Source organism: Heterocephalus glaber, unplaced genomic scaffold (genome assembly GCF_053883595.1).
Source record: "Heterocephalus glaber isolate CG9 unplaced genomic scaffold, H.glaber_assembly_v1.0 deba00000331, whole genome shotgun sequence".
NCBI lineage: Eukaryota > Metazoa > Chordata > Mammalia > Rodentia > Bathyergidae > Heterocephalus > Heterocephalus glaber.
In genome coordinates, this window is record NW_028258142.1 from 55,672,196 (window position 1) to 55,698,254 (window position 26,059).

At 40.2% G+C, this 26,059-nt stretch overlaps 1 protein-coding gene across 12 annotated transcripts in view; it reads left to right on the top strand.

Annotated features, from left to right (window-relative positions):
* The window catches only part of Osbpl1a (oxysterol binding protein like 1A), a 198,608-nt gene that overhangs the window by 102,848 nt on the left and 69,701 nt on the right, over nucleotides 1-26,059 (top strand). For 11 of the 12 annotated variants that reach the window (XM_087189608.1, XM_021265138.2, XM_087189620.1 and 8 more), the window contains 2 exons: nucleotides 8,637-8,799; nucleotides 25,482-25,638. In XM_087189608.1, coding sequence (XP_087045734.1) covers nucleotides 8,637-8,799; nucleotides 25,482-25,638 — 320 coding nt within the window. The remainder of the gene's footprint in view (nucleotides 1-8,636; nucleotides 8,800-25,481; nucleotides 25,639-26,059) is intronic. The other variant, XM_021265141.2, reaches the window with a different exon arrangement.

The window sequence follows — 26,059 nt, forward strand, 5'->3', positions numbered from 1 at the left end:
GTTCCCAGTACTGCAACACAACAACAACAAAATTAGAGTTGCTGCAGTGTTACTTCTTCTATAAATAACATGAGTCATTTTCATCAGTGAAACTATGGACGACAGAGCCCATGAATGACCTCTGAAGATAAGATTTGTTTAGATTATGTTCAACTTCTCTGCCTTTAAAAATGATAATTTGCTGTGCTGTATCCTAAAAACTGTAATGTAAAAATAGAAGGTTTAAATCTGTGGAGAGTGAGTAGAGAAGAGTCATCTATTTTTCTGTAGAAGGTTTGTAACCATGAGGAGACAGGAATGTGCTTAGCAAGTTCTCAGATTGGGCAGCTCTACTAGACGTCTGAGAAAGCCATGTGTTCTACGCTGTTTGTGAGTACCTTGTCAACATCTTTTGACATTTGATGCATTGCAAATTTAATGCAAGAAATATGCAAACATATACATGTTTAAAAATATTTTTATGATTATGGAATTATACAGTATATATGGAAGACATACAGGAGTATGTCCACAGAAAACTGTTTTCTATATGGAGAAGAATATAAAACCAGAGCTTAGGAACCGCTGGTAAGATTTTGGTGTGTCTCAGTCCATCCATTCATTTGGTGTGCAGACACATACATTATACATTGCTGTTGAGCATCCTACATTGTTGGCCATCAGGAATACTTTTCTTTGTCATATTTATTCTTCAAAAATATTTTTAAGACTACAGAAGAAATGTTGTTTTCATTTGCACTGTACGTTCAGGAGCAGCCTTGCTTCATTGCCTTTCCTATTACTAATTGGTATTATTTCTTGAAGGTTTATTGAGGTAATTATCAGTGTATCCAAAGTCCGTGGATGAAGTGTAATGAGTTTTCTTCTGTGCTTACACTGGTGAAGCCAGCATCACAATCAAGATGAGGAGTACTTCCTCTTTGTAATGCCTCCTGGCCTTTCTCCTGCCTCTGTCCACAGGCAACTTTCTGTCACTAGAGAATAGAAGACAATTTGTAGAATCTTGTAGAAATGGAACCAATAGTATGTTCTTTGGGAAGGAAGAGGGCTGGGTTCTTTAACTCACCACAGCCAATTTTTAGATTCATCTGTGTTGTTGTCTGTATCAGTACTTCATTCTTTTTGTTGCTGAATACTACTTTTTATGCCTGTACTACACATATCTACTCACTGTCGAGGGACATCTAGGTTATTTCCACTTCTGGGCTATTTCAAATAAAATATCAGTATTTGTATACAAGTATGTGTGAATATAATCACTCTTCCTAAGAGGAGAATGATCTGGTCATATGATGAATGCATGTTTATTCTTTTTAGAATTAAATTTTTAGAAAAGCATTTTTAGACATTGAGGTAGACATTCAACATAAAATTACGTCTTTTGAACGAAGTATTCAGTGACATTTAGTACATTCACCATGTGCAGCTACTTCATTTTCATTACCCTAAAGGGAACCGTTACCCATTAAGCAGTTGCTCCCCATCCCCACTCTACTCCCAGTCCACTAATCTGCTTTTTGTCTCTTAAGAATTAGTCTATTTTGGATGTTTCATATGAATGGAATCATACCATATGTGACATTTTGTGTCTCTTTTTTACTTAGTGTAGTGTTTTTGAAGTTCATGTGCATGGTTGCATGTATCAATACTTTATTCTTTTTTATGCCAAGTAGTATTCATATATATATATTATATATATATATATTTTTTTTTTTCTTTACATTTGTTTTCAACTTTTTTTTTGGTATATACCTAAGAGTAGAATTCCTGTATCATAGGGTAATTCTATGTTTAATATTTTGAAGAACCGCACAATCATTCTCCACATTAACATTTTACATTCTTATTAGCAGTAAACAGAAATTCATATTTCTCCACACCTTTGTGAACAGTTCCACCCCCCTACTCCAGTTGTAGCCACTCTAGTGGGTATGAAGTACCATTTCTCACTGTGGTTATGCTTGGCATTCTCCTAATGACTAAAGATGTTGAATATCTTTACACAGGCTTGTTGGCTATTTGCATATTTTCTTTGGAGAAATATCCAAGTCCTTTTCCATTGTTTAAGTTGTTTGTCTTACTGACTTGTAAGAATTCTTTATATAATTATGTGTATATTCTAGATAGTAGACTCCTGTCAGATACATGATTTACAAATATTTCCTTCCATTCTGTAGATTGTCTTTTCATTTGGTTGGTCATGTTCTTTGATGTATATAGTTTTAAAATTTATGTTCCTTGTGCTTTTGGTGTACTTCTGTTTGTATTTTTAATTGACTCATAATAAATGTTCATATTTATGGTTATGGTATGATAAATCTTGATCCTGTTAAGCTCTTTGTGATTGGGAACCACAGCTCTGAGCCAAGTGTAAACAGGAGGGATGAACCAGTTTTTGGAAAGCATCCCCGTGCTCCTGGAGGGTGGAAATCTAAAGGATGGTTTAACAAATGTTATAGTCCAGGTAACTCTGTCCCTCTCTCTGATTTTCCTGGTCTAGTAACCGCTGACCACAAAAAAAGCAGCAGAGACCCTCTACTTTTAAAGAAGACTCATGATTGTGTCTTTCCATCAACATTGGTAATGGGCTATGTAGTTATTGGCCACACCATGGATCGGAGAGCTTGTGGGATTTGGTGATAAAATATCTTGGTGACTTTTGGCAACTTTCTAATCTTTTCTTTTTACATCTACATATATTTTTCATAGAGTTGTTATAAAGATTTAATAACCTAACAGTATATAAAAGTCCTTTTTGAGTAATAAAATGCTGTGTGGATACATTAATAAGATAGAGTTTTGTCTTCATAGAGCCGTGTTTAGTACTCATGAAATTAAAGTCACTTTTTTTTTTTTTTTTTTTTTTTTTTTTTACTAAACTCTCATTGTGAAATTATGAATAAGGAGACTTTTGGTGACATTTTTACTGAAGGCCCTGGACTTAAATTCTCTTTCTTGGTAAAGTTTGAATATGTATTAATACTGGCTAAAGAGATCTTGTAAACAAAAGTTATCTGGTATTGCCTCATTCCTACATCTACTGTCTTCTCTTACCTTAATAGTTATCCATTAAAAATAATTTTCTGACAACTTTGAGCACATTTCAGGAACTAGGGATGTAATTTGTGAGCAAATATGGAGAATTAAGAAGATACGATACTTTCTAAATACTTTTAAAAATTCAAGAATCTTTATTGAATTGATTGATTTAGAATTACACTGTTTTAATATAGCTGACACTGATTTGGCATGTTACATTGAAATTTTGCAGCATGCTTAACATCTACCATTATGTGGTGGTTTAACATTCAGTTCCATAATTTGCGTGATGATGCATAAAAACCTTTTGTAATTTTTAACACAGCATGTTGGAGTCTGGAATAATTTGGAAATTATACACTAAAGTACATAGTTCTCTTAGAAATTTAATCCTGTAAGTGCTACTTTTGGGTTGGACAGTGTACCTAATGAAATCTAAAATTATTGTAGAAGTTCCTTCTGTATTATAATTGATGTCAAATGGTTCAAGTTTTCAATTGAAGGGCAAATTATTGAGAACTTATTTGCACCAAATTACTTTAAATGCCAGAGCCATTAACAAAGCACTGGATAAATGCAGAGTCTATTGGTAGCATACTATGGCAGTGAACGCTTCTTTTTGTTTTAGAAACTTGTTTTTTAAAAGATATATAAAAAATAAACTTTTGTGTTAACATTGTCATTTGTAGATAGTACTAGTCTCCCATTAATTTTGTAAGAACTTATTTTTAAATCATTCTGACAAAAATAAGAATAAAACTTTCTGGGTTTTTATTGATCCCCCCCCCCAAATGTCATCATCACCTTGTTTTTACCCCCAGTAAAAACCCAGTTTTTCTGTTTTTCTTTCCTTCCCTCCTTTTCTCCCTCCCCTCAACAGTTGCTGAAACTGCCCTTGTCAAGTTCATTGTTGATTTCCATGTCACAAAATCTGACGGTCTTTCCTTAGTTCTCATGTTATGTGGTCTGTCATCAGTGTTTGGCACAGTTGCCTTTTCCTGCTTCACATGCTTCTCTTAGGCTTCCAGGATACCACAAATTCCTGGTTTTCTGCTTGTGTCTCTGCTCTCCTCACCCACCTCTTTTTTTTAATTGTTGTTTGATTTCCTCTGCTGCTGCTTTCTCCTCTTTCCTACTAGGATTCAGTCCTTTGGTTTCTTCTCATTTGTATCTCCTCTCTCCCTAGTGATCATGTCTACTTCTACAGCTTAAAATACCCGCATAATGACTTGATTTGATATCTGATTGTCCACTTGACATCTGCACTTTGATGTCTGATAGCATCTCGCACTTAGCATAAATGAAATGGAGTTTCCATTTGTCCCTGTTCCTCCTGCAGTCTTTCCCATGTTAGGTAACTGACTGTCCTCAAACTACAGACTTATCCTTGATTCCTCTTTACTCTTCCATCACATAGTCAGTCTGTTAGGATCATTTAGGACGTCCTTCAGAATTTATCTACAATGTGACCAGTTCTCATCACTTCTCTTTGTAGTACTCAACTCTTATTCCCATTGTTACAGTAGACCCTTAAGGGATCTTTTTTTTATTCTACTCATGACCTCTTCCGTGGCCTCTTCTTAATCTGGAGCATAAGGACATTTATTACATTTCAAAAAGCAGTAGTAGGTGGCATAGAAGACCTAAGTAATGCAGTAGTCAGATTGGAGGGCAGAGGAGCTCTGAGCAGCTCTACCTTATGAGATGCATCTTTTCCACAGCTGTCGGAGTGTCAGGGAGTCACATAAGCACGTGTCTGGAAAAACATTTGAAGTGAGAGTGTTGTTGGTTGTATAACCACAGAAAGAGGTGTCAGTGTTATTCCCTCATTTTAAGATACACTTTTAAAAAAAACCTCAAGAGCTAGTGTTTGTTCTAATTTAATTCTTTACTATAGCTTTATGTGTAGTAACAAAGAAGAAATGAATAGGCTAGTGTTGTTGAACTGACCAAAGTGTGCCCAGTTGAAAGAGCTGCACCAGATTTATGATCAAGACCAAAATCTCACCTATTTTATGAGATAATTGCACGCTTTTCTGTGTGCTAAGCACCAGTGTCCTAAGCACCAGTGTCCTACTTACTGACGTGCCTTTGCCAAACGTAAGATTATCATCTCTGCCTTATTTAACCCCTGTGAAACACAGGTAAATGACCAGGCATTTTCTAGAATGAGAGAGTAGGTAAAATGTGGATAAGCTGGTGCACAGATGGCTGTTTTTAAAACTCTGGATTCCTTTGCTGGCATCTGTTCACTTTGCAAGAATTCACTGTGAATTTCTCTTTCTATCATGAAGTGGAATAAAATGAAAGACTGCCATATTGAAGGGGTTTGAGGAGAGACAACTGGAAAGGCTTCAGTTTGTGTTAATGTTTTAAGGCGCTATAGACACAAAGCAGAATATTTATTTTAACTGTATCATGGGTCAGTTAATTTTTGCCTAATAAGTTTAACATTTATGTTCTCTTGATTATCTGTTGGTTCTTGTTATTAACCTTAGTCTAAAATGTTTTAATGTAATTAGAAACACAGGTTGGATTTCACGAGTTCTGTGAAATTCTTTACTTCCTTAAATAATTAGTAGAATTATTGTAGTTTAAGAATTCAAAAACCTAGTAATCAATATACATGTGTCAGTACATAATATAAATGAAACAGGCACACACCTGGAATTGTAAGAAGTTATTTCACAGAAGATACTGTTTCTGTAACACCATGCTATCTAAGTTAGTAAAGGAAACTTTGGAAACAGTAAAAACTAAGATGAGTATTTTAAGAAATTGCACTCTGTCATATCTTTGTTAGGAGTTCTATACTAACATTTAGATGGAAGAGTTCTAGGTATTTCTGAGACGTTGAGATTGTAGAGGATTTGGAGTTGCTTTGGCCTGGTGATCTCTCACTGACTACACAGTGTTAATGGCAGTTCGGGTGACTCTCACGCAAGGGGAGAGCTCATTGCCAGTGGAGCTTGTGTGCTGGAGTTACTCTGTAGTCATGTATCGCTTGCCTGGTGGGAAGCACTGCCCTTTGTAGATATTTTTATGGTAAGGCTTCTTCAATGCAGCCAGTCCTGTTAGGCTTGATACTGATAAAAGTATCCTCTGATCAACTGCAAGATAAAACAAGGTCAAATGGAAGGAGGTTAGAGCCTCTTCCTCCTCCACTTCCCACCCTGCTCACTTTTAAGAACAAGCAAGGACAGGTGATAGCTGTGGCAGATGTGAGGTGATGCCTGTTGTAGATGGATGAAGGATACATGAGTACGATTTTGTTGAAGGGACTGGATATTTTGGAGTCTTGTTCCTTTACTTGCCAGTTGTCTGAAATCTGCTAGATAAATTGAGTTATTAAAATGTATATACTTGTTAATTAGAGGGGATGAGCCAATTGATTCTTACATTTAAAGGTACAGTGTCAGCATGTTTACATTTTGATATTTGAAAAGCTAAAAAGATAAAGCAAAAGAGTGAGGGAGGGAGGAGGAGAGAAAGGGAGGGGATTGATGAAGGAATTTGGATCTTGCAGGTTTGTCTTTGGAATCTGCAAATACAACAGTGCTGATTTCTTTCCATTCAAAGACAGTTTTATTTTGGACATTGTGCTCAATTCTGTCATCTTTATTTATAGATAAAGGAGTTGTTTAACCCATCAGATGGAGGAAGCACAGCCTTTTATTTTTATTTTTTTAAGCTGACGCTGCCATATTATCTCCTCTGGAGATACGACCTACATTGTAGGAATATTTGCAAGTATTTTTTAGTTTCCTAAACATTGTACTTATATAAGTATTTGATTTTTTTTTTCAGTTTTACCTGTCTTTTCTGCACATTATTGCTTGCCATTTACTGCTATTTTTATTTCATTATCATGGGTCTGATAATTATAATCTTGCTACTGTAATGATAAACACTAAAGTGCCTGAAGCCTGGACTATTCCCAAGTTGATAAAGATTTAACCCTTTTTTATGCTAGGAGCTGAGCATTTCAGTAAAACTATACTTTGAATTATACCTAGGACTCTTAGAGGGTTCTCCTTAACGTGCAGCTGTCGGGTCCTCGGGCCCACAAAGAGCCGGATCAGAGCAGGGGAAGAGATGCTGTATTCCTAGGGGGCCTGGGGAGGAGAGCAGCAGGAGGAACGTCAGCGTTCAGCAGAGAGGCAAGCGGGAGAGTCATAGCGAAAGAGTTCAGCAGCCCCACAACCCGAGGTGGAAGGTTTGCACTGAAGTGGTGGAACCCTGCCCAGTGCTTTTCAAACTGTTGGAATGGCCTCTGGGCTTGGACCTCAAGAATCTGTAGGGATGGGAGAAGTGAAAGAAGCAGGGGCCAACTTCATCAATGAGGTTCTGCTTTCTGAAACATCCATTTTGTATCTTGGGGTTGTTTGACAAATAGATCATGCACCTAAATTAAAAAAACAAATTGGAAGACCACTGTGTTGAATGCTACTAAATTAAATATTAGATGATAGTAGAAACCTCTGTTTTTGTTTTTGAGACAGGGTCTCTCTATGTAATTCAGGCTGGCTTTGAACTCACTAGCCCAGTCTGTCCTCAACACTGCAATCCTCCTGCCTCAGCTTCCCGAGTGCTGGGATTATTGGCATGTACTTAGCATGCACCACCACACCCTGCCTGATAGTAGAAATCTCTTATAGGCAATAAACTAAGGAAATGGAGACCGCTGAGAATATACAGTTGCTAAAGTGTATGTGCTGCCGACACAAGCACCACAGTTGCTAAAGTGGATCTCAGCTTTCCTGGCTCCTATATCTGGTGCAGCTCTGGCTTGTAATCAAGAAGGATTGAGGACTGGTAGTGATTTATGGGGTTTGGTTAGAAAAGTAGGTGAACTGCCCTTATCAGATCCAGAACAGGCTATCTTGTGAAGGTGAGATTACTTGGATTTTAGAGGTTTTAGTCAACTGCAAGATGTTAAGACACTCTCGAGTCACATGCAGAGACTATCACTTGAAAGGGTGAAAGAAATCAAACCAGGCTCTACCTTTTCTAGAATTTATTTTTTAGTGTACTAAATTAAAGATAAAGAATTAAAATCAAAGTAGTTAAAATGGAAAGCAAAGTGTTTATAATTATTGCTGCTACCTTGTTTCCTTCACACTCTTAATCCCGATTGTTTTTGATGTACACTGAGGGGGTGCTTCTAAAGTACCCATTCTAAATGATGCATTTTGTCATTTAGGATGGCTTTTAATTCTTAATTTGGCTAAGTCTCACCGAAACTTGCTTCTTAATTTCTTAATTAATGTTGAGAGAAATATTTTAAAAATATTTTTAAAGAAACTTGAATGGTTTCTGAATTGACTAACCCCTTCTTACACGGAGATCCTGATCGTTTGAGCTGAAATTGTTTGGTAGTTCGTAATCTGTTTTCATTAGCTAAGCTGTGGTGAGAAAAGTCCCCATGGGAAGAACAAAATTGGCTTAGTAATTTTGCTCATTCATCTGTGTGAATATAACATGACTTTTCATTTCTGATGTTGCAGTAGAACTGAATCAAAAGCAAATCGTTTTTGCTTCCTTCAGTCTGTCTCCTGTCACTCTGAAGCCTATTTTGTATATCTGTTTTCTTGTAGGTGAGGAATTTAAAATTGGAACAGGAGCAAGAGAAAAACAAAATCTTGTCAGAAGCACTGGAGGCTCTCGCCACTGAACATCATGAATTAGAGCAGTCTCTGGTTGAAGGGTCCCCGCCTCCCAGCATCCTTAGTGAGGACGAGTTCTATGATGCGCTGTCAGGTAACTCTGGAAACCTCCCATCTGTGTTGGTTGCTGGGGATTCAGACCCCCACCTAAGTGACTTCTTAGAGTGGAGGCCCCCTTGAGTCTCTGGGAATAAGCAGAATAGTATAAACAAAATAGTTTAGCTCCCCCAACTGCCTGTTTTTTGGTGTCACTTTATTAAGGCAAGAGTCTGGGATGAGATTTATCACCACACCCAGAACCCACGACACTAACTAGCTAACCTGTAGCCAGCTCCATGAGCTCGCTGTTCTTAGTGGGCTAGTTACAGTATCCATTTCAGGAGAGTTCTTGAGAGTTCAGTGCATTCATACGTTTAAACAGTGCTTAGAAGTACTCAGCACTACAAACTGGGAGATGTAGGTAGCAATTTGAGGACAGCTTGGAGAGAAGAGTCCTATTATGGGGGAGTTTTAAACTTTGAAGGATTAAATTTAGAAGTTTGAGACACATGGGTAGGGGAAGGGAAAGTAACAGGGAGGTGGTTGGAGATCAGTGAGATTGAGAAGAATTATTTATAGAAGGAAATCAAATGCTTGACTAAGAGGTGAACATACATCATTCCTGAGTTTCACAAAACTTGACCATGGAAGCAGGAAACATTGTGTATATGAAATGAAGAATCAAATTCATAGTAAGAAATGAAAGAGAGGCAGCATATGAGAGATAGTAGAAATAAGAATTAAAGATTAGGCCCGAGGATTTAGCTCAGTGGTTCCAGCACCTGCCTCAAAAGCTCAAGGTCCCAGAATCGATCCCTGGTACCAACAAAAAGAACTAAAGATTAGGTTAATGAGGTTAAAACATGGTATGATAACAGTGCAAGGAAGAGGATGTTAGTTTGATATAGACTTAGAGTCGTTACATAAGATGAAAAGAATCAAAGAAGAACATGTTTATCATTAAAATAAGGAGAAATTAATTTTTTCGCTGCTGTTTTGTTTTGTTTTGTTTTTGGTACTGGGGATCAAACCCGGAACCCTGCGCTTGTGAAGCAGGCAGTGGCACCACTAAGCTAAATCTGTAGCCCAGGAGAAGTTAATTTTAATAGCCAGATTTAGGAATAATTAGAGAAAGAAAATTATGATGCTGTTGTTGGCAATTAATTTTGGGATGTGTGAAAAGCATGACTCATACTGGGAGGAAAAAAGGTAGAATTTGGAAACTAGAACGTGTGGCATGGTAAAGAAAGTGTTTACCAAGCCTGGTGGAGGTGGGAGGACTGTGGGGGGACATTTAAGACTGCCGGGTTGTGCACCAGCTGTATGTCACTTCCATTGGTGCCATCTCATGTGCTCCTTCTGTGAGGGACATCCAGGAAGGCAGTCACTGCCAGGATTGTAGACTAAATGCGTGCAGGTCTGAACGCTGCTTGTCTTCTGTATTCTTCAAAAAAAAAAAACTTGAAAATTTTCATTAAAAAATATTTGTTATAAACAATTCAGTAAAGAAGTAGACACACAGCCCAGTGAAATCCTCCCTTCACCCCTTATCCTTCCTCTTCTGCAGAGGTTCTTATTAGCAGACTCATTAAAGATCTTCCACAGCCCCAGGAAACGGAAGGAAGGACAGATGCCAAGCCTTGAATGGCCCACCCAACTATGTTACATTACTTTAAACATAGCCCTTCTGTGGCCACCCTACTGTTTCCTATTATAAATCTTTGGAATAATTTGGGCACTGTAGAAACAGCATTAGAGTCAGATGCCCTCAGTTCAAGTCCTGACATGCTGTTGACCTAGCCGAGAAATTCACTGAGATCATAGCAGCTGTCACTGTGGAATGGCATCGTCTTCCACCACAGTCTCTACACATCAGCCTCTATTGCACTTTCTTCTTCACTTCTCTATAAAAGACGACTTGTCCCCCTTAATTAAAGCCATTCTTTCCACATTTGTTCTATTGCCTATCTCCTTGTGCCTTCCAAGACTTGCGTGTAGTTATTTCTTCCTTCACTTATACTTTCAGTGGCATATAAACTTTAAACTCTTTACTAACTTAAAATTGAAATTAACACTGAAGATTTATTCTTGTACATTTTTAGACATCAGAGGTCCTAAAGCCAAGGGTTGTGTTCCTTCTCAGTGCTGTAGGAGAGAGTCCGTTTCTTGGCTTTTCTAGCTCCTAGGCACCTCTGTGCATTCATTGGCTCAAAGTGTATCCTCTGAATTCAAAGCCAGAAGGGTGTCTTTTGCGAGTCTGTCTGACCTTAATTCCCTCTTTTTTTTTTTTTTTTTGGTACTGGTGATCAAACTCAGGACCTTGTGCTTGGGAGGCAGGCCTTAGAACCACTGAGCTAAATCCCCGACCCCAATTCCCTCCCTTTTAAAAGGACCCTGTGAGTACATTGGGCTCACCAAATAATCCAGGGTAATCTCCCCATCTCAAGACTTTTAACTTGATCAGATCTGCAGAGTCCCTGTTGCCATGTATAGGGTAAAGCGTTCATAGGTTCCAGAGACAAGGACGTGATCATCATAGCGAAGTCATTATTCTGACCGTCACAATCCCAAAGTTTGTACCTCCGAGCCTGACCTTGTATACCCAGCGGTCACATTGGCATATAAGAAATGACTTCTTGATCCTCTTCCCAGATCTTGTTCTTCCTGGAGTTGGCCTCATTTAAATACAAGGCTCCTCTTTCATCTCTTAAAGATCGAGCTTGACATTCATGTGCCACGTCCAAAGCCCGTCCATCCCCCTCCAGATTATGCTTCGACTTTATTTGTTATTAATGTAGGGTAGAAGTTGAAAGTACAGGTGCTGAGGTTGAAGGCTGTTGATAAAAAGTTATACTAATGCTTATACCCTTGGGAAAGTTGTTTGACTTTTCTGTGCATTATTTCTTCATCAGCAAATGGGTCAGAGGATCGTTTGAGGCGTACATTAGTAAATATTTATTCTGTACTTAAAACGGCACCTGGCATAGGGACCGGTGACAGTGTGCGCTCGCTCATTACCCGGCGTGGAGCCACTCTGGCCTCTTTCCGGATCTCCGTGCTCCCATCCTTGCCTTAGGAAGTTTTTCCTGTATCCCACCATTCGCAGTGGCGCTTTGTAGATGGTACAGCGTCACCTTCCCTCTACATTCTTTTGGTGGCTTCTCGTTGCCCCCAGAAGAAAGTCTCGACTTGCTCCAGACCCTGCTGTCCCTCCACACCTATCTCCTCGCTTTTCCCTGCACGTGTTGCTCTCTGGCCACACGCACCCTCCTCAGGGCCTCAGCCGTGTCCACTATCAGGCAGTTGGCTCTGCAGTTCAGTGAGAGACTAAACAAACGTGTCTCATTTGGAGGTTCAATTTCTCAGTCACAATAATTACATCAAACCTATCCTAATACTGAAAAGATGTGAAAACATTTTAAAGATACTTCGCTTAAAATATTTAAAAGTTATTTCCACTAAATGTTTAATCTTCTTTTAAAAAGTTATTAATTTGTGTTGCTTCTTTTAAAGTGAAAGGGGAATTTTATTTGCTTAGCTTGAAAGTCCATGTGATTTTCTGTTTCCTTTTATCGTGTCCCTTCAAGCTTTATCAGGTAAGTGGAGTGAGTGAGTGGAAATCTACTAATGTGGTGGATAGACCCTGTTGAGAGCCAACAGTGTAGTGTAATTTTTCCAACCCTATGGGATCTCTTGAGAAAATTAGTTTTCCTGTATACTCAGTAACTAAAGATTCCATGAAATTCCATAAACCAGGCAGATTTCTTTCTCATAATTTGATTGAATTCCTCTGCTTAAAGTTATTTAAAAGGAGGTAAATCTAGTGAAGCGTCACCTCTTTGTGAGGGGTAAGGAGTAAAATGCTTACGTCAAGTAAAATTTCAAATAAGTACAAGTGAACAGTTTCTGGGAAAGGGCTAAGCTCATGCAAAGTGAAGCAAAAGCAATTCATTGAGAACCTAAGAGATTAACTAGTTGTGTAGAAAAACTTTATTCTGACAGCAAATAAAATTGTAAACATACTTTGTGGAAAAAGAAAGTGATTTTACGTATTTCTGCTCTATCAGATTGATTTTTACCATGTGCTTTCCTCTTCTCTACCAGAACACTCAAATACCTTTCTGATATCACCTGTCTTGGGTAATTTTTCCTGACTCCAGGGAAATTAGTCCCTTCCTTTCTTTGCTTCTTCTGTTAAGCCTCTTTGATAACCTCACATTGGTTTATATATGTCTCATTGGAATGTGTCTTAGTTAGTTTCTCATTGCTGGGACAAAATACCTGACACCCACAGTTTAAAGAAGGTAAGGTTTATTTTGGCTCACAGTTTATGGAAGTTTCAGTTCACAGTCCACTGACTTCAAGGCTGGGCAGCAAGACAAGGTGACATGGCAGACTAGAAGCAGAGATGCAAGGAGGAGGGAGGGAGACATCGCTCGGCCATGCCCCCAATGGCCGTGTCCTCCACCCAGGCTTCACCTCCCAAAGATACCTTTAGCCATGACTTCAGCAGACTGATCTGTGATGGGCATCATGGCCCCATGATCCAGTCATGTCCCAAAAGCCCTGTGTATGAGCGCATGAGGCTTTAGGGAGGCATCTAGATAGAAACCATAACAGGATGGGAGTGACCATATCTATTTACATTCATGAAGTGCTCTGCACAAATCTTTGTCACCTCTCTAAAGGCTTGGTGAGTGAATGCAGGTTGTTAAATGTCAGTGATATTTTTGTTCTTAAAAATATATTGGTATTCAATAAAGAGCCCAAGGTTACCAGTACTACTTGCTGATTTTGTACATCTGTGTTCACCACTTTGAATTCTGTAGGGGGAAGAGGGAGGGATGGCAGAGGAGAAAAAGGGGTTGAGACATGGTATCAAAAGGTAAAACTGTGCACAAGGAACTTGCCCACAGCTAGGAGCTGGAGACCGTCTCATACAGAGGATAAAAGAAAAAATAGCTTTAAGGGGAGGAAACTAAAGGTGCCCTACTTTATGAGTCTCTAGTAATCTTGTAAAGAATTATTTTGGAAGCATTTATTACTGGTTAAAAAATTCCATGGCTGTTACTCTTTAGTACGGATAGTAGTCTGAGACAGAAGCTTCATGGAAAATTCTTGCCCCATGAATGTTACAATCATTCAAAAATGGTTTTCACACTGTGTTCATATTCCTTTTTAGAAACATTTTTGAGAACAGTCGCTCAAGAAAAGCTTTTTTTTCTTTTAATGCTATTTTGGTTGAAATGTGTATGAATAATGCATAGAATCCAGTAGTGTAGACTGGCAAAACCAGTGGACAGATGTCATGAAACTGAAACCCACTTAGCATTTTTAAGCAATTATGAGGGCAGATCTTTTCAAATCAAAACTTTCAAAGTGGAAGGTGGTCCTGATGACTTTGGCTTTGTGTGGAGAACAGTAGCATGAAAACAGATATGACCTATGTCAGAGTTTAATCCAACAAGTACAATTGGTAATAGTTGATTAAAAAGTACATCATGACCATTTAGTAAGATGCTATGCACACTGTTCTTTATATTCTCATCACATGTCCAGTGTCCTTTCCTTATGCAGTTTATTTTTTTTAAAGTTACATATTTTTATCTGCACCTTTTCTGTACTCTGTACCTGTCTAGTATTTGTAATTTCACATCACGCTGTATTTATAGCACTTACTTCTCTATTACCCCTTTTTATTTGATATTTAATGCTGCCTTGTTCTTGCCTTTTATCCTGTTTTTCCTTTTTGCGTGTTTCTTCCCTGTCTCCTCACCATAACAGTTTAAGGGCAGAGACCTGGTATTAACTTTTATATTTCCCTTACTAATTATGAGCACTAAACAGGCTATCTGGTTGATAAATGTATAGCATATTCAGTATCAGAGGCCTCATAGGTAATATGTGGCACAGCATTCGAGAGGGTGTCAGAAGTAGTGGAAGGGGCTCTTAATCTAGTCTGAAGTTTAGAGCACTGAAAACTGATCCACCAGACTACTTATTCTGTGTGTGCCATAGGCACACACTGATGAATGTAATTTCTTCTTAAAGTTTTGGATGACTTTCTGGGTCATCTTCATTTTTAAAAATGTTTTTATTGGCTAAGTTCTTGTTTCCATTAATGTTTGTTATGAAATCATGTAGGTCTCCTATGCATTGAGAAGGTTTTATTGGCCACTCATACTTATTAAATGCTCATATTGAATGCCAGACACTTTTTTAGGTGTGGAGATGCAGGACAAGTAAGGGTATGGGCAAGCTAGGAGTCGAGACTGGTGCATGGAAGGTCGTCAGATGTCATGCCATCAAGTAGCTGGTCCTCCAGCCCTCTGCGAATACTCACTCCCAAGATTAGACCCTCAAGTGTGCCTTTCTCAGTTGCACTGTCTCCTCCATAATCTGTGCCATACACCCCACAATCTGACCACCATCTCCAGTCTTTCCGCCTACTCTCTCTACAACTCCAATTTGATGTTTCTTTGGCCACACTTAGACATCTACTCTGTCTGTTTACTACCCTGCCTGTGTCTTTACTTCCTTCCTACCAGGCTTCTATGGTACGGGGTGTCCTGTTGTTAGCACCTTCCTTGTGTCTTCCTGCATTGTTTTCACCTGGCACAACTCCAGCTATTCTTTACTTCCTGTTCCCTAAACAACGAGATGAGGCTGGAGACAAGGAGAAGACCGTGCTGTGGTCTTGCTGTGAATCTGTGGCTCTTACCTTACTGCTGTAACTTTTCTGCTGCCAAGGAATCCTGCTGTGTTCTTCAAGTCTGTTCTTTTTACATGCTTATTTCACACTTGTGATCTCACCAAAATTTTCTAATCCCTTCACCATCTAAGGAATGGTTTTATGTCATTAAAAAGCATCTGTTGTTTCCCCAAGATGACCACTGCACGCGCATGTGTGCTCCCATATTCTTGATGTGTGTTCTGCCCCTAACTAAAGCCAAGCCTTCCGTTTGCTCCTGGGACCCTGGCTCCTTGCACTGTCATAAGAACATTGTGCAGTTCCTTTTCTCCACCATAATCAGTTATTTTTTGTCCGTATCAGTATATCCTAAAAAGCCCCTGATCCCCAATCCCCCACCACTTCCTTTCCTGTCATTTTTCTTAAATATCCCCTCTTTATGTGCTCTTTCCTGCTATAGCAGTGCAGTTGCTCTCAGCCAGGCCATCACTGACAGACCTGTCACCCTGTGGAGTGGTCCTTCCTCAGGACTCTATGTCTCCAAGTACTGTCCCTGATACTCTTCTCTCTTCTTTCTCCACTTACGGTCTAGCTCCTTTGTACCAGAGTGTGGTTTCTGGGGCAGTAGCATGGGCATCACCTGAAAGTTTGTTGGAAATGCAGAATGTAAGACCCCAACTCAGTCCTACTGAATAAGAATCTGCATTTTTCTACAGATCCTAGGTGATTCATATGCACGTCAAAGCCTGTGCAGCATCACCTTAGATGTCCTCATCTAGTCACACGCCTTTAAATGCTTGCCTGTGTTCTGATGAGTCTGTCACTTTTGTATATCCAACCTCATTCTACCCCCTGAACTTCAGACTCATTTCTAAATATCTACTTGACATATTCACTTAACTGCCTAATGCGATCTTACCCTAAATGCCTTTAAATGTCTGGAAGAGAACTTCTGATTTCTCCTCACAAGCCTGCCACTTCTGTTCTTTTCATTATTTTGGTAAATGGAAGATTTGTCTTTCCACATGCTTAGGCCAGGGCCAAGAACCTTTGGATTAACTGCTGTAGTCTTTCTCCCTCATATACAGTCTGTCAACTGATCCTGTCAGATCTATCCTCAAAAGACAGCAGAATGCGGCCACATCTCATAGTTCACCCCATAATTCATCTCACGAATTCACTCATAACTTGTGCAGGCTCAGGTCGTATCGTTTCTCACTGGAATTATTACAGTAGCTCTCTGACTGGTCCCTCCACTTCTACATTATTTCCCCCAATATTTTGAGCCCTGAAGTCACAGGGATCCTTTCCAAGCACAGTCTGTTCACATCGATTCTCCACACAGAACCCACCAGTGACTTTGTTCCTCAGCCTGAAGAAGAGCCAGAGTAGGGCTGGGGATTTAGCTCAGTGGTGCTGGCGCCTGCCTCGAAAGCACAAGGTCCTGAGTTTGATCCCCGGTACCTAAAAAAGAGCCAGAGTCCCAGGTGCCCTGGCCTCCTGCTGCCTTCCCAAGACCTATTTCTCTCCTCCTCCCATCACTGACATTTTCAGCAGTTCTCCAGTTTGCCAGGTATGCCCTCCCCTAGCCCTGTGCTCTTCTTTATTTCCTCTGCCTGGAACTTTCCCAGATATCTGCAATGCTCTCTACCCCATTCCTTCAGTTTTTTGCTGAGAGAGACCTTTACCCTATCCTTCTGTATCCCTTGTTCTTACCCTTTCCCCCCTCAAGTCGCACATTTTATAAAGTGCACTTACTTACTGATCTCCCTCAACTAGAACGTAAGCTACTCGAAAAAGAAAAAGGGGTACATGTACTCGTCTAGTTTCCAGATGTATTTCTAGTCCATTATTATTGGAATAATAGTGTTAGACAAAGAGATGGTCAGTAATTTTTTTTTCTTTTTGTCAAATAAGTACCACTAAAAGCATTTCAAAGCAGAGGCAGCTAACTGGGAAAGAGCACAAAATAAACAGCATGTAAAGGGTCACTAAGAGTTCTCTAGAAAGAAGAGGTAGAGTATTTTCTGCAGAGGAATGAAGCCCATGCAGAGGTAAGGAAAAATAGTTTCCAAAGCCGTCACAAGGTATTCTGGTTGAAGAAGAGTGAGTATGCTGGATGTGAGGAATAGTGACAGGAGTTAAACCCAAGGTAGCGTTTAGGACCTAAGTCTACTCATAGATTCTACTGGAGAATTTGAATTCTGACAACAGGTGGTGAGGAACCAACAAGTAATTAAGAATATAAAATAATGTCAGATGAGTGCTTTACAAAGTTTCATTCTTTTACTAAACATTCTGAATCCTATAATATGTTTGCATTATACTGAGAATGGGGATTTCAAAGAAAAGAAGGTGTAGTCCTTCTGAGACAGTTTATGTTCCAGTAGACTCCTTGTATTTTAGGAATGAAGGTTGACTTGAGGCCCTAGTCCTAGGTGAGAGATGACAAAAAGTTGAATAAAAGCCGTGTCAGCAAATGGAAGTTTCTTTTCTCTGCCGTTCCTGCGTAGTGGATACGTATAATTCCGACCTCTTCTCGGCTCAGAGGCCTCTGGCTGACTTTCTGACCTCTTCTCAGGGTCAGTCAACTACTGGTTGACTTTCTTGACCTGATCAGCTTCCCTCTTACAGCCCTCTGTGCTGTCGTATCCTAACAGTGTCCGTAAATGAAATTGTGTCCTTGTTTGTATGATTGATTTTGTCAGCCCTACCCTTCATCCAGACAGTAAATGTGATGAGGCACTGTGCATCTCTAGACACTGACACACATTAGAGGTCCAAGTGTTTACATAAATAAAAATTTGATGTGTTATTTTCAAGTGAAATTGAGGGTAGTTGGTTGTGGAGGATATGCTGTCCTTTGGATTTCATATTCCTTGACCTTTCCTATTCCTCTCTGCTAAATGAAGATTTCTGCAAGGCCTGAAGCATCTCAGACTCAGAGTGGCAGAAACAGGTCAAGTCATCCTGGCCCGTCTCCTTCTCTAGTGCCCGTCATGGTTGATGACATTATCATCTACACTGTAAAAACTGCAGAAGTGGAAATGGCTGTTCACTCCTTCTTCTTGTGCCCCTCTCTAATAGATGCCTAATCTACTCTTGTCCTCCCTTCCCTCCTCCGTACTCATGCCACTGCCCCAGTCCTGCTCCCCGTCCTTCTGACCCTACGGACCGTGACAGTGCCTGCCTCACACCCCACAGGTCTCCCTCTTGCTAGCCTTTGTCCCTATCCATCTTCCACATCGCCTGTCGTGGGTATGGAAGGTTGAAAAACAGTCTCCCACACTTACATTGATGTCCTGATCTCTGGAATTTGTAGATACCACTTTCAGGATTTTGAGAGGAGATCATCATGATTATCTATGTTGGATCTAAATCCCATCACAGAATTGGAATGATGTAGCCACAGGTCCAACAATGCTGGCAGCCACCGGAGATTAAGAAGAAGCATAGAAGGTTCACCAAGAGCCCCTAGAGTGAGTGTGGTCCTCTTGGTGCTTTGATTTTGACCCAGTAAAACTGATGTTGAGATTCTGGTCTCCAGAATTATTAAACTCTAAATTTCTGTTGTTTTAAGCCACCAGATTAGTGGTAATCATTACAGTGGTCCATCGGGGCCATGTGTACACCCTGAAAGAAATCGTAATCACTTTCTCAAAAAGCAAAACCACCCACTAACTCCACATCACCTGTGGGTTAAAGTCTGGACTCTGTGGATCTGGCCCAGTTTATTCCCCAGCCTCTGAGGATCACATCTATTTGTGTAGCCACTGTCCTCTCTATCTGTGTCATAGAATCTTGCCCTAACCCATGTTCTTTGAGGCCCTGGGGCTGTCCACTCTTCTTCCTGGTACCCAGTGTTCTTTCTTCCTGCTTTAATGTCATCTTCAGCCTTCCCACTTTGGCTCACAGGTTGATTCTCCTCAGAAATTCTTCTGGTATCCCAAGGGTAGCTACTTCCATTGTTCTCCAAAAACACTTGCTTACACATGTATGTCTAACACTAGTGTAGACATCGAGTACTCAGAGGATACCAGCCATGTCTCAATTGGCAAACTGTTTCAGCAGATAGCCCCTTGTTTTGGGTGTAGTAGGTACTGTACTGGGAAGATGTTGACTTGTTAAATTGAAGTTACATGAAAATACTTTGTTTTCTAACTATGGCTTATTCTGCAACTAGTTTTTAGTTCTAGATATAGAGAGAATGCATGTGTGACCTTCTTATAAATAAATTTGGGAAAGGATGTTGACAAGGCAAATTGGAAGCTCTGGGATACATATAAGATTTCCGAGGGCTGGGGATGTAGCTCAGTAGCAGACCACTTGTGCAGCACATGTAAGACCCCGGGCTCTACCCCCCAGCACTGCAGAAAAAAGAATTACAGTAGCTCACATACTGCTGTTTACATAATTCTGTAACTGTGTGTGCATATTTTGTAGGCTGTAGAAAATAGTTGTAGATTTATTTGTTTGAGGACATACTAATACTCTTAAGAAACTCTGTCCCAAGCAGCACTACCACTTGGCTAAACTTGACCTTGGACATCATTCGGAGAGGGTGTCTCTGATGCTTGCTATGCGTTCCCAAGATTCTCCTTGACACTTTCGTCCCTTCTTGGTAAATGATTGCAGTCTCTCGGCAGCCTCCTCTGGACTCATCCTGATTTCCAGGTTATAATTTATGTTAGATGTAATAGGTATTCTTTGTTTTATTGTGACCCTCATTTTACCGGTATTCTTGAATTTGTACAATTGTACCTTAAGGCTAACTAAAAATTTGGTAATGGTATTTCAAGCTGTGCCTTGGGTTACTCTGAACATTTTTAGAAGTGCCTGGTGCATGGGAAACTGTAAACAATGAAAGTATTAAGTTGAGCCTGTGTTTCCTGCCTATTTCCTGTTACCTTACATAACAGGAGGAAGAGTGATTTGGGCATCATCCCCAGTTCTTCCACATCTGGATCTGGCTGCTTTGTACTGTTTCTTCAGCCAATTTTCAGAGGTCATGTTGTTTAAAAAAGTGTTTATCTGGATAACGTCTACAAATTATTGAAATGTTTATGTTGGGAACTTTCTTACCTTTTTTTATTTTTGCTTTTTAATGGTAGGAAAAATTAGCATCTGAAAAGCTCCTTAATCAGAAAAGATAATAAAGATCCTCTTAATTCTAAAGTTGGAATTACAGTTGTCCCAGCACATTGGCTTCCATGTTATTTTGATGAGGAAGAAAACCACATTTAGTCTGAAATGTAAAAATAATTCTCTTTTTTTTCACTATGACCAGAGCTTTAAAAATCTAGGTCATTGAAGACATAGTAAAACCACCTTGGGTTTTTTTTTGTCTATTCTGTTAATACTGCTGTTTTGAGAAGTTAATCAGGCAGAGATTCTATCTTAAATGCTTCACTGTAAATGAGAACATATATCTTGTAAAATATGGTTTTTCAAAGTGTTGTTCTGTCTATAAAGTATACAGAAATTATCACAAGTCACTGGAGTCCTCTTTGAACTAGATGAGAATAAACCCACAAATAAGTGCATACCAAGTCTTCCATTTCCCATCACTAGGGCTATGGGGATTTTCCTAATTGCCCATCAAAAGTTCAATAAATAATGTAGGACTATGTCATAAACCTTTACCTTATTTTTCAGGGGTCAATGAAGTGTCTTGAAATTCATGAGAGGCTTTGCTTATTATGGAAAATAGGTTCACAAGGGGAAAATGCAGTAGAAGATAAGAATAATGAAAAGTTAAGATCTGAAATCTCATATTATGAGGATAAATTTCTGTTGCTGCATTTAAAAGTAGTCTAGAGAAAAACTGGTTTTGCTTCTACATGGTCATATCTTATAATTGACATTGAAGTGAGACACAATATGACTAGAATATAGTTCATGCACCCTGATAGATCTTTGGCTTTGGACCAATAGGCTTTTGTTTGCTCATTTGGAAGTTTTTTGAGGGAGGGGCTAGCAATAGTAAAATATATTTAACATAAAATTACCATTTTATGCATTTTAAACTGTGCGGTCCAGTGGGATTAAGTACATCACATTGTGTGGTCATCATCACCAACTGTGTTCGTCAGCTTTCTGTTGCTGTAACAAACACCCAAACACTCACCTTATAAAGAAGAAGGATTTACTCTGGCTCACAGTTTGGAGTCTTCAGTCTGATGGGTTTGCTCTATTGCCTTTAGATCTATGGTGAGGCTGCATGTCCTGCTGGGAGCAGGTGGTGGAGCAAAACCATTCACTTCATATCTAGGAAATGAGATGAAGGGCCTGGGGCCACACAGTTCCCTTGGAAGACCTTCCACCAGGTGCCACTGCTTACATTTCCACCTCTCATTAGTGCCACACCAGGGACTAAGCCTTTAGTACATGAGTTTGGGGGAATGTTTTAAAATCCAAAGCATAATGCCATCCAGCACCAGAACTGTCTCATCATCCCCAGACTGAAACTCCATACCTTTAAACAATAAAACCCTGTTGTTCCCTCCACATTTGTTTGTTTTTGAAACATGAGCATTGTGGCTTAGACTACTGTAAGAGCACACAGTAACCAGCACACGGGAAGCATGAAACACACTCTTTCTTGATACTTTTATACTTCCCACCAAGGCATTAATATGTTGCCCAGTAATACTGGCTAAAAGATAATGCCTGGCCTGTTTGATACTTAAATGTGTGGGCAAAATTGAAGAACCTGCAGTTTTAAGATTGAATTATCTCAAAGGCACTGAGGTCTATCACTGATTTACCTTATGAGAAGACTTGAAAATTATTTCTGTGGGTAATAGGCTTTGACTATCAATAAACTGTCAGAGTGGCTGTGGCCTCCTTGGTACTGTACTTAGCTAAACATGTTTGAATTCAGATAGCCCAGAATTGTGGGTCTTGTGTGAAACAGTGCCACTCTGGAAATAGGAAGATTGATGTGACTAGTGCCAAGAAGGTATGGTCAGTTAAGAGTGGTTCCCTCTTATCAACCTAATAAGTCTGGGCTGTTTTCACACTGCATATTTCAGCCATCTCTCTGTTCATAGTACTAGAAATAACTGCTTTTGTAGCAACTAGGTTGTTTGTTTGTTTGTTTGTTTGTTTTGGTACCGGGGAATGAGCTTGGGACCTTGCGCTTGTGAGGCAGGCGGTGGAACCACTGAGCTAAATCCCCGGCCCTATAGCAACTAGTTTTTATCTCACACTACTTGAACTATGTAATTGATCGTGTTTCCTTCTTTGCTTTTAAAGCTACAAAGTGCAGAGTTTGATTTCCCGCTAGTAAATACAGAACCTAATGGCATAGTTTACTACGTCATTCCCAGTTTTATTTCATGTTCACTTTGTCCCACTGCCTGTCTCTGATTTTCATTTGTCTTGTATAGTCAGCATCATGACTGACAGCCTCATTCCCACTCCAGCTTATTCTGCCTTTGCCCTGCATGCTTCACTCCTCTGTGCACTGGGCCAGGCTGCTCCCCCTGCCTGGGCAGCTCCTGTGTTGCAACGGCCTTCCTGCCACACTCTTACTCCTTGTCAGCTCACTCAGGCAGCAGCCCTAGCCCTTTCCCGGTAGGCTCCACTCTAAAAAAGTGCGCCTCCTTTGTGGCCAAGTGTCCGCCACCAGACTTGCATTGTCGCACCTAGAAAACCCAAGCAGTTTACCTCCTTTGGACCACGTGAATCCCGCCAGCCTTGCACATGATACAAGGAAGGAAAAAGCAGGCTCATTAAGCAATGTCAGATGTAGTAAGAGTCAAAATTGAATTTTAAAATGGACATGGGCCTTTGGGATATAGAGGAAATTAGAGCCCTTCAGGGAAGAGCGGGGATACTCTGATTCTACCGGAGAAGGGATTTGGGAGCAAGTAGAGAGGGGTAGGCTGGAGGGAGAGGGAAGAGGTGAAGCAAGAGGGAGTAGGAAAGAAATGGATGAGAGGAGGCAGAGGGAAGGGCCCCGTGCTGCTTGCCACAGAGGACAGGGATCTGCAGTGCTGCCCAGGGGTGGTTCCCGGGGTGAGCAAGCGGCCCCCATGGCCTGTACTCCTGAAGTGGCTGGCACGGGGAACGGTGGTGTTACGTATTAACTACACTGAGATTGTGTTTTGGAAAAAGTGTCTCTTCTTCATAGCAGCTCTTAGTGCTCCTAAGTGTTTACTGTGCACCTGCTTTTTAAAAAACCTCTGTTAGGTGGGCAGGTCCTTGCCTTATGATTTGTATCTCTTAAATTGTAATTGTAATACCTACCCTGTGCATAGAAATGGTTCCTAAATGCTTGAGGTTTTTTAAATTACTTTTTGATTCTTTTGACATCTAAATTATAAATTAAGGATGCATCTTAGATAATGCTAACCAATACAAAGTTGTTCTGGTTCTAAGTTCTAAATTTTTTTCATGTGAAACAGATTTTAAAATGTAGATATGAACAGCACCCCCCCCCCCAAGACCACTGTCATCTGTGATTCAGGTTTTGCCTCTGTGGCTCCTCGGAGCAGCCTCCCTCCTCTGCTGAGCACCATTTTCATGTCTTACCATTTACGGTTGCACCCCCTCTCCTGGCTACCCTTCCTGACACCCCTCTGCCTCCTGTGGCCTGTGTCCAGCAGCAAAGAGTAGACGGCACAAAATCTCATCGTGCTACTCAGAATGCACACAAATGAAAGCTTATACATTGTTTATTTCTGAACTTTTTAATGTTTTTGGACTGGTTGACTTCAGAAAAACAAAGCCCTGGAGAAAGGCAGACCACTTGTATTGCTTTATTGTGAGGCATGTGACAGAACAAAGCTATGATTTTAGAAATTCCATTAAATTTATATTTACAGAAAATAAAGCTTTCTCAACACTGAAAGTCTGTCTGCAAGTAGCTTGCATCGTTTAAAGGGCCCAGTATTATGTGTTCAAGGTGTGCTGTTCTATCCATCCTGCAGCTCTGTGGCCACTGCTGTGGCCCTGCAGTTCTTCCTAGTGAGACGCATAGGACAACAGGAAGGCTCTACAGTGTGGGCTGAACTGTGGAATGCAGCAGGGGGAGAGATTATTTTGTTTCCTGAAAGTTTAGCCACTATACATTGCTTAGCAGATTGTGCATGAATGTGTGTCCAAGTCTTTTTACAGAGCTGAGGATAGGCCCAGTGGGAGGTTACAGGTTTCTTGAATTTCCAGTTTTAGAAAGGATGAAGGTGTCATTTAGATTTGTATGGAGACAGTGACTTGTTTTGAGCTGCAATGTAGTGTTACAGAAGGAGACAGAACGTGGCTCACATCCCATCTTTCCCACTCAAAAACCATGAGACCATCAGCGCACTGTTGCTAACTTCATTGTCCTGCCTCACTCACCAAAGCATCCTTGAGATGCTCAAAGGAAAAATGTGAAAGTGCCTGGAAACTGTCATGGAGTGTATAAGATTAGTCATCTCATAACTCCCAAACAGGCAGATGGCTCCATTCTGAGTACTTAGCCAGCTGGGAACATGGCATTTCCATCCTAAGGATGCCTTCCTGATAATTAATATATGGACACTTTGAGCTTTAACTCTTAAGGGTTTAAGTAATATACTGGAGAATTATTTTTATATGTATTGTAAAATTACCTTCACTTTTGTGTCTGCGGTATTTGGTGTGATTTAAACTTCTCACAAGTATAACTGCTGCAGCTTTCCCTAATACATGAGTTTTAAAATTTGATTTGTTTCCCTCTATGCTTAAGATCCTTTGAGAGGGAAGATAGAAATTTGAGGGTAGGGGAACCACTAAATATAATTCCTTAAAGAACTGGGTAATCTTTGGAAATCTCTTTCAGTGTATAAAATTGGTTTAATTGTAGGTTTACGTAAGCATACATCTGTTTCATAAATCCACTTGAGCCTTCTTGGGTGCAGGTTTTCTCAAATCCCCGAGGAGGTGTTTAACGGATGGATTGTTGAAGGACAGAGTAGGCTGCTTGGGTTTCAAAGCCTGATGCGTTCAGGGAGACGGCCATTGTTACAGGAGCCTTGCACCTCATTCAGTTCACTCATGATGACCCTGCTTTGCCACAGATTCTGAGTCAGAGAAGTCCCTGAGTCGACTGGAAGCAGTGACAGCACAGTCCTTTGAAGAGGAAGAAGAGCACGTGAGCAGTAGAAAACACAGAATGTCCGAAGGGAAGGATTGTGGTGGGGGAGATGCTCTCTCCAATGGCATCAAAAAGCACCGGTAGGTTGGCCTGTAACACCTGTCGTCGCTGTCTAACTGTACAGCAAATTTGGGTTCTCAGAGAAATATGTGCTTTCTCTCTGTGTCTGGTATTTGTGTTGCTGTATCACCTCAAAGAAAGGATTTAACTCAGGTACTTGTTCCTTTGTCCATTTAAGGGAATGTCAATCTGTGAGTGTAGGAGCAGAGCACCAAATTTGGTGTAGCAGCCATGTTTCCAGGGGAACATGCGAATCGTTCCATTGGCACCTGAGAAAGGTTATTGAGAACCGTCTGTTGAAATTTGATGCTGTGTTCCCTCTTTCATCATACATCTTTTATGACTCTGCCTCCAATGCTGTTTTATGTTTTAGTTCCTAGTCACTTGATCTTCTTGCTGGTTTTATTAAGAATGAATGGTAATATCGCCAGCCCATTGACG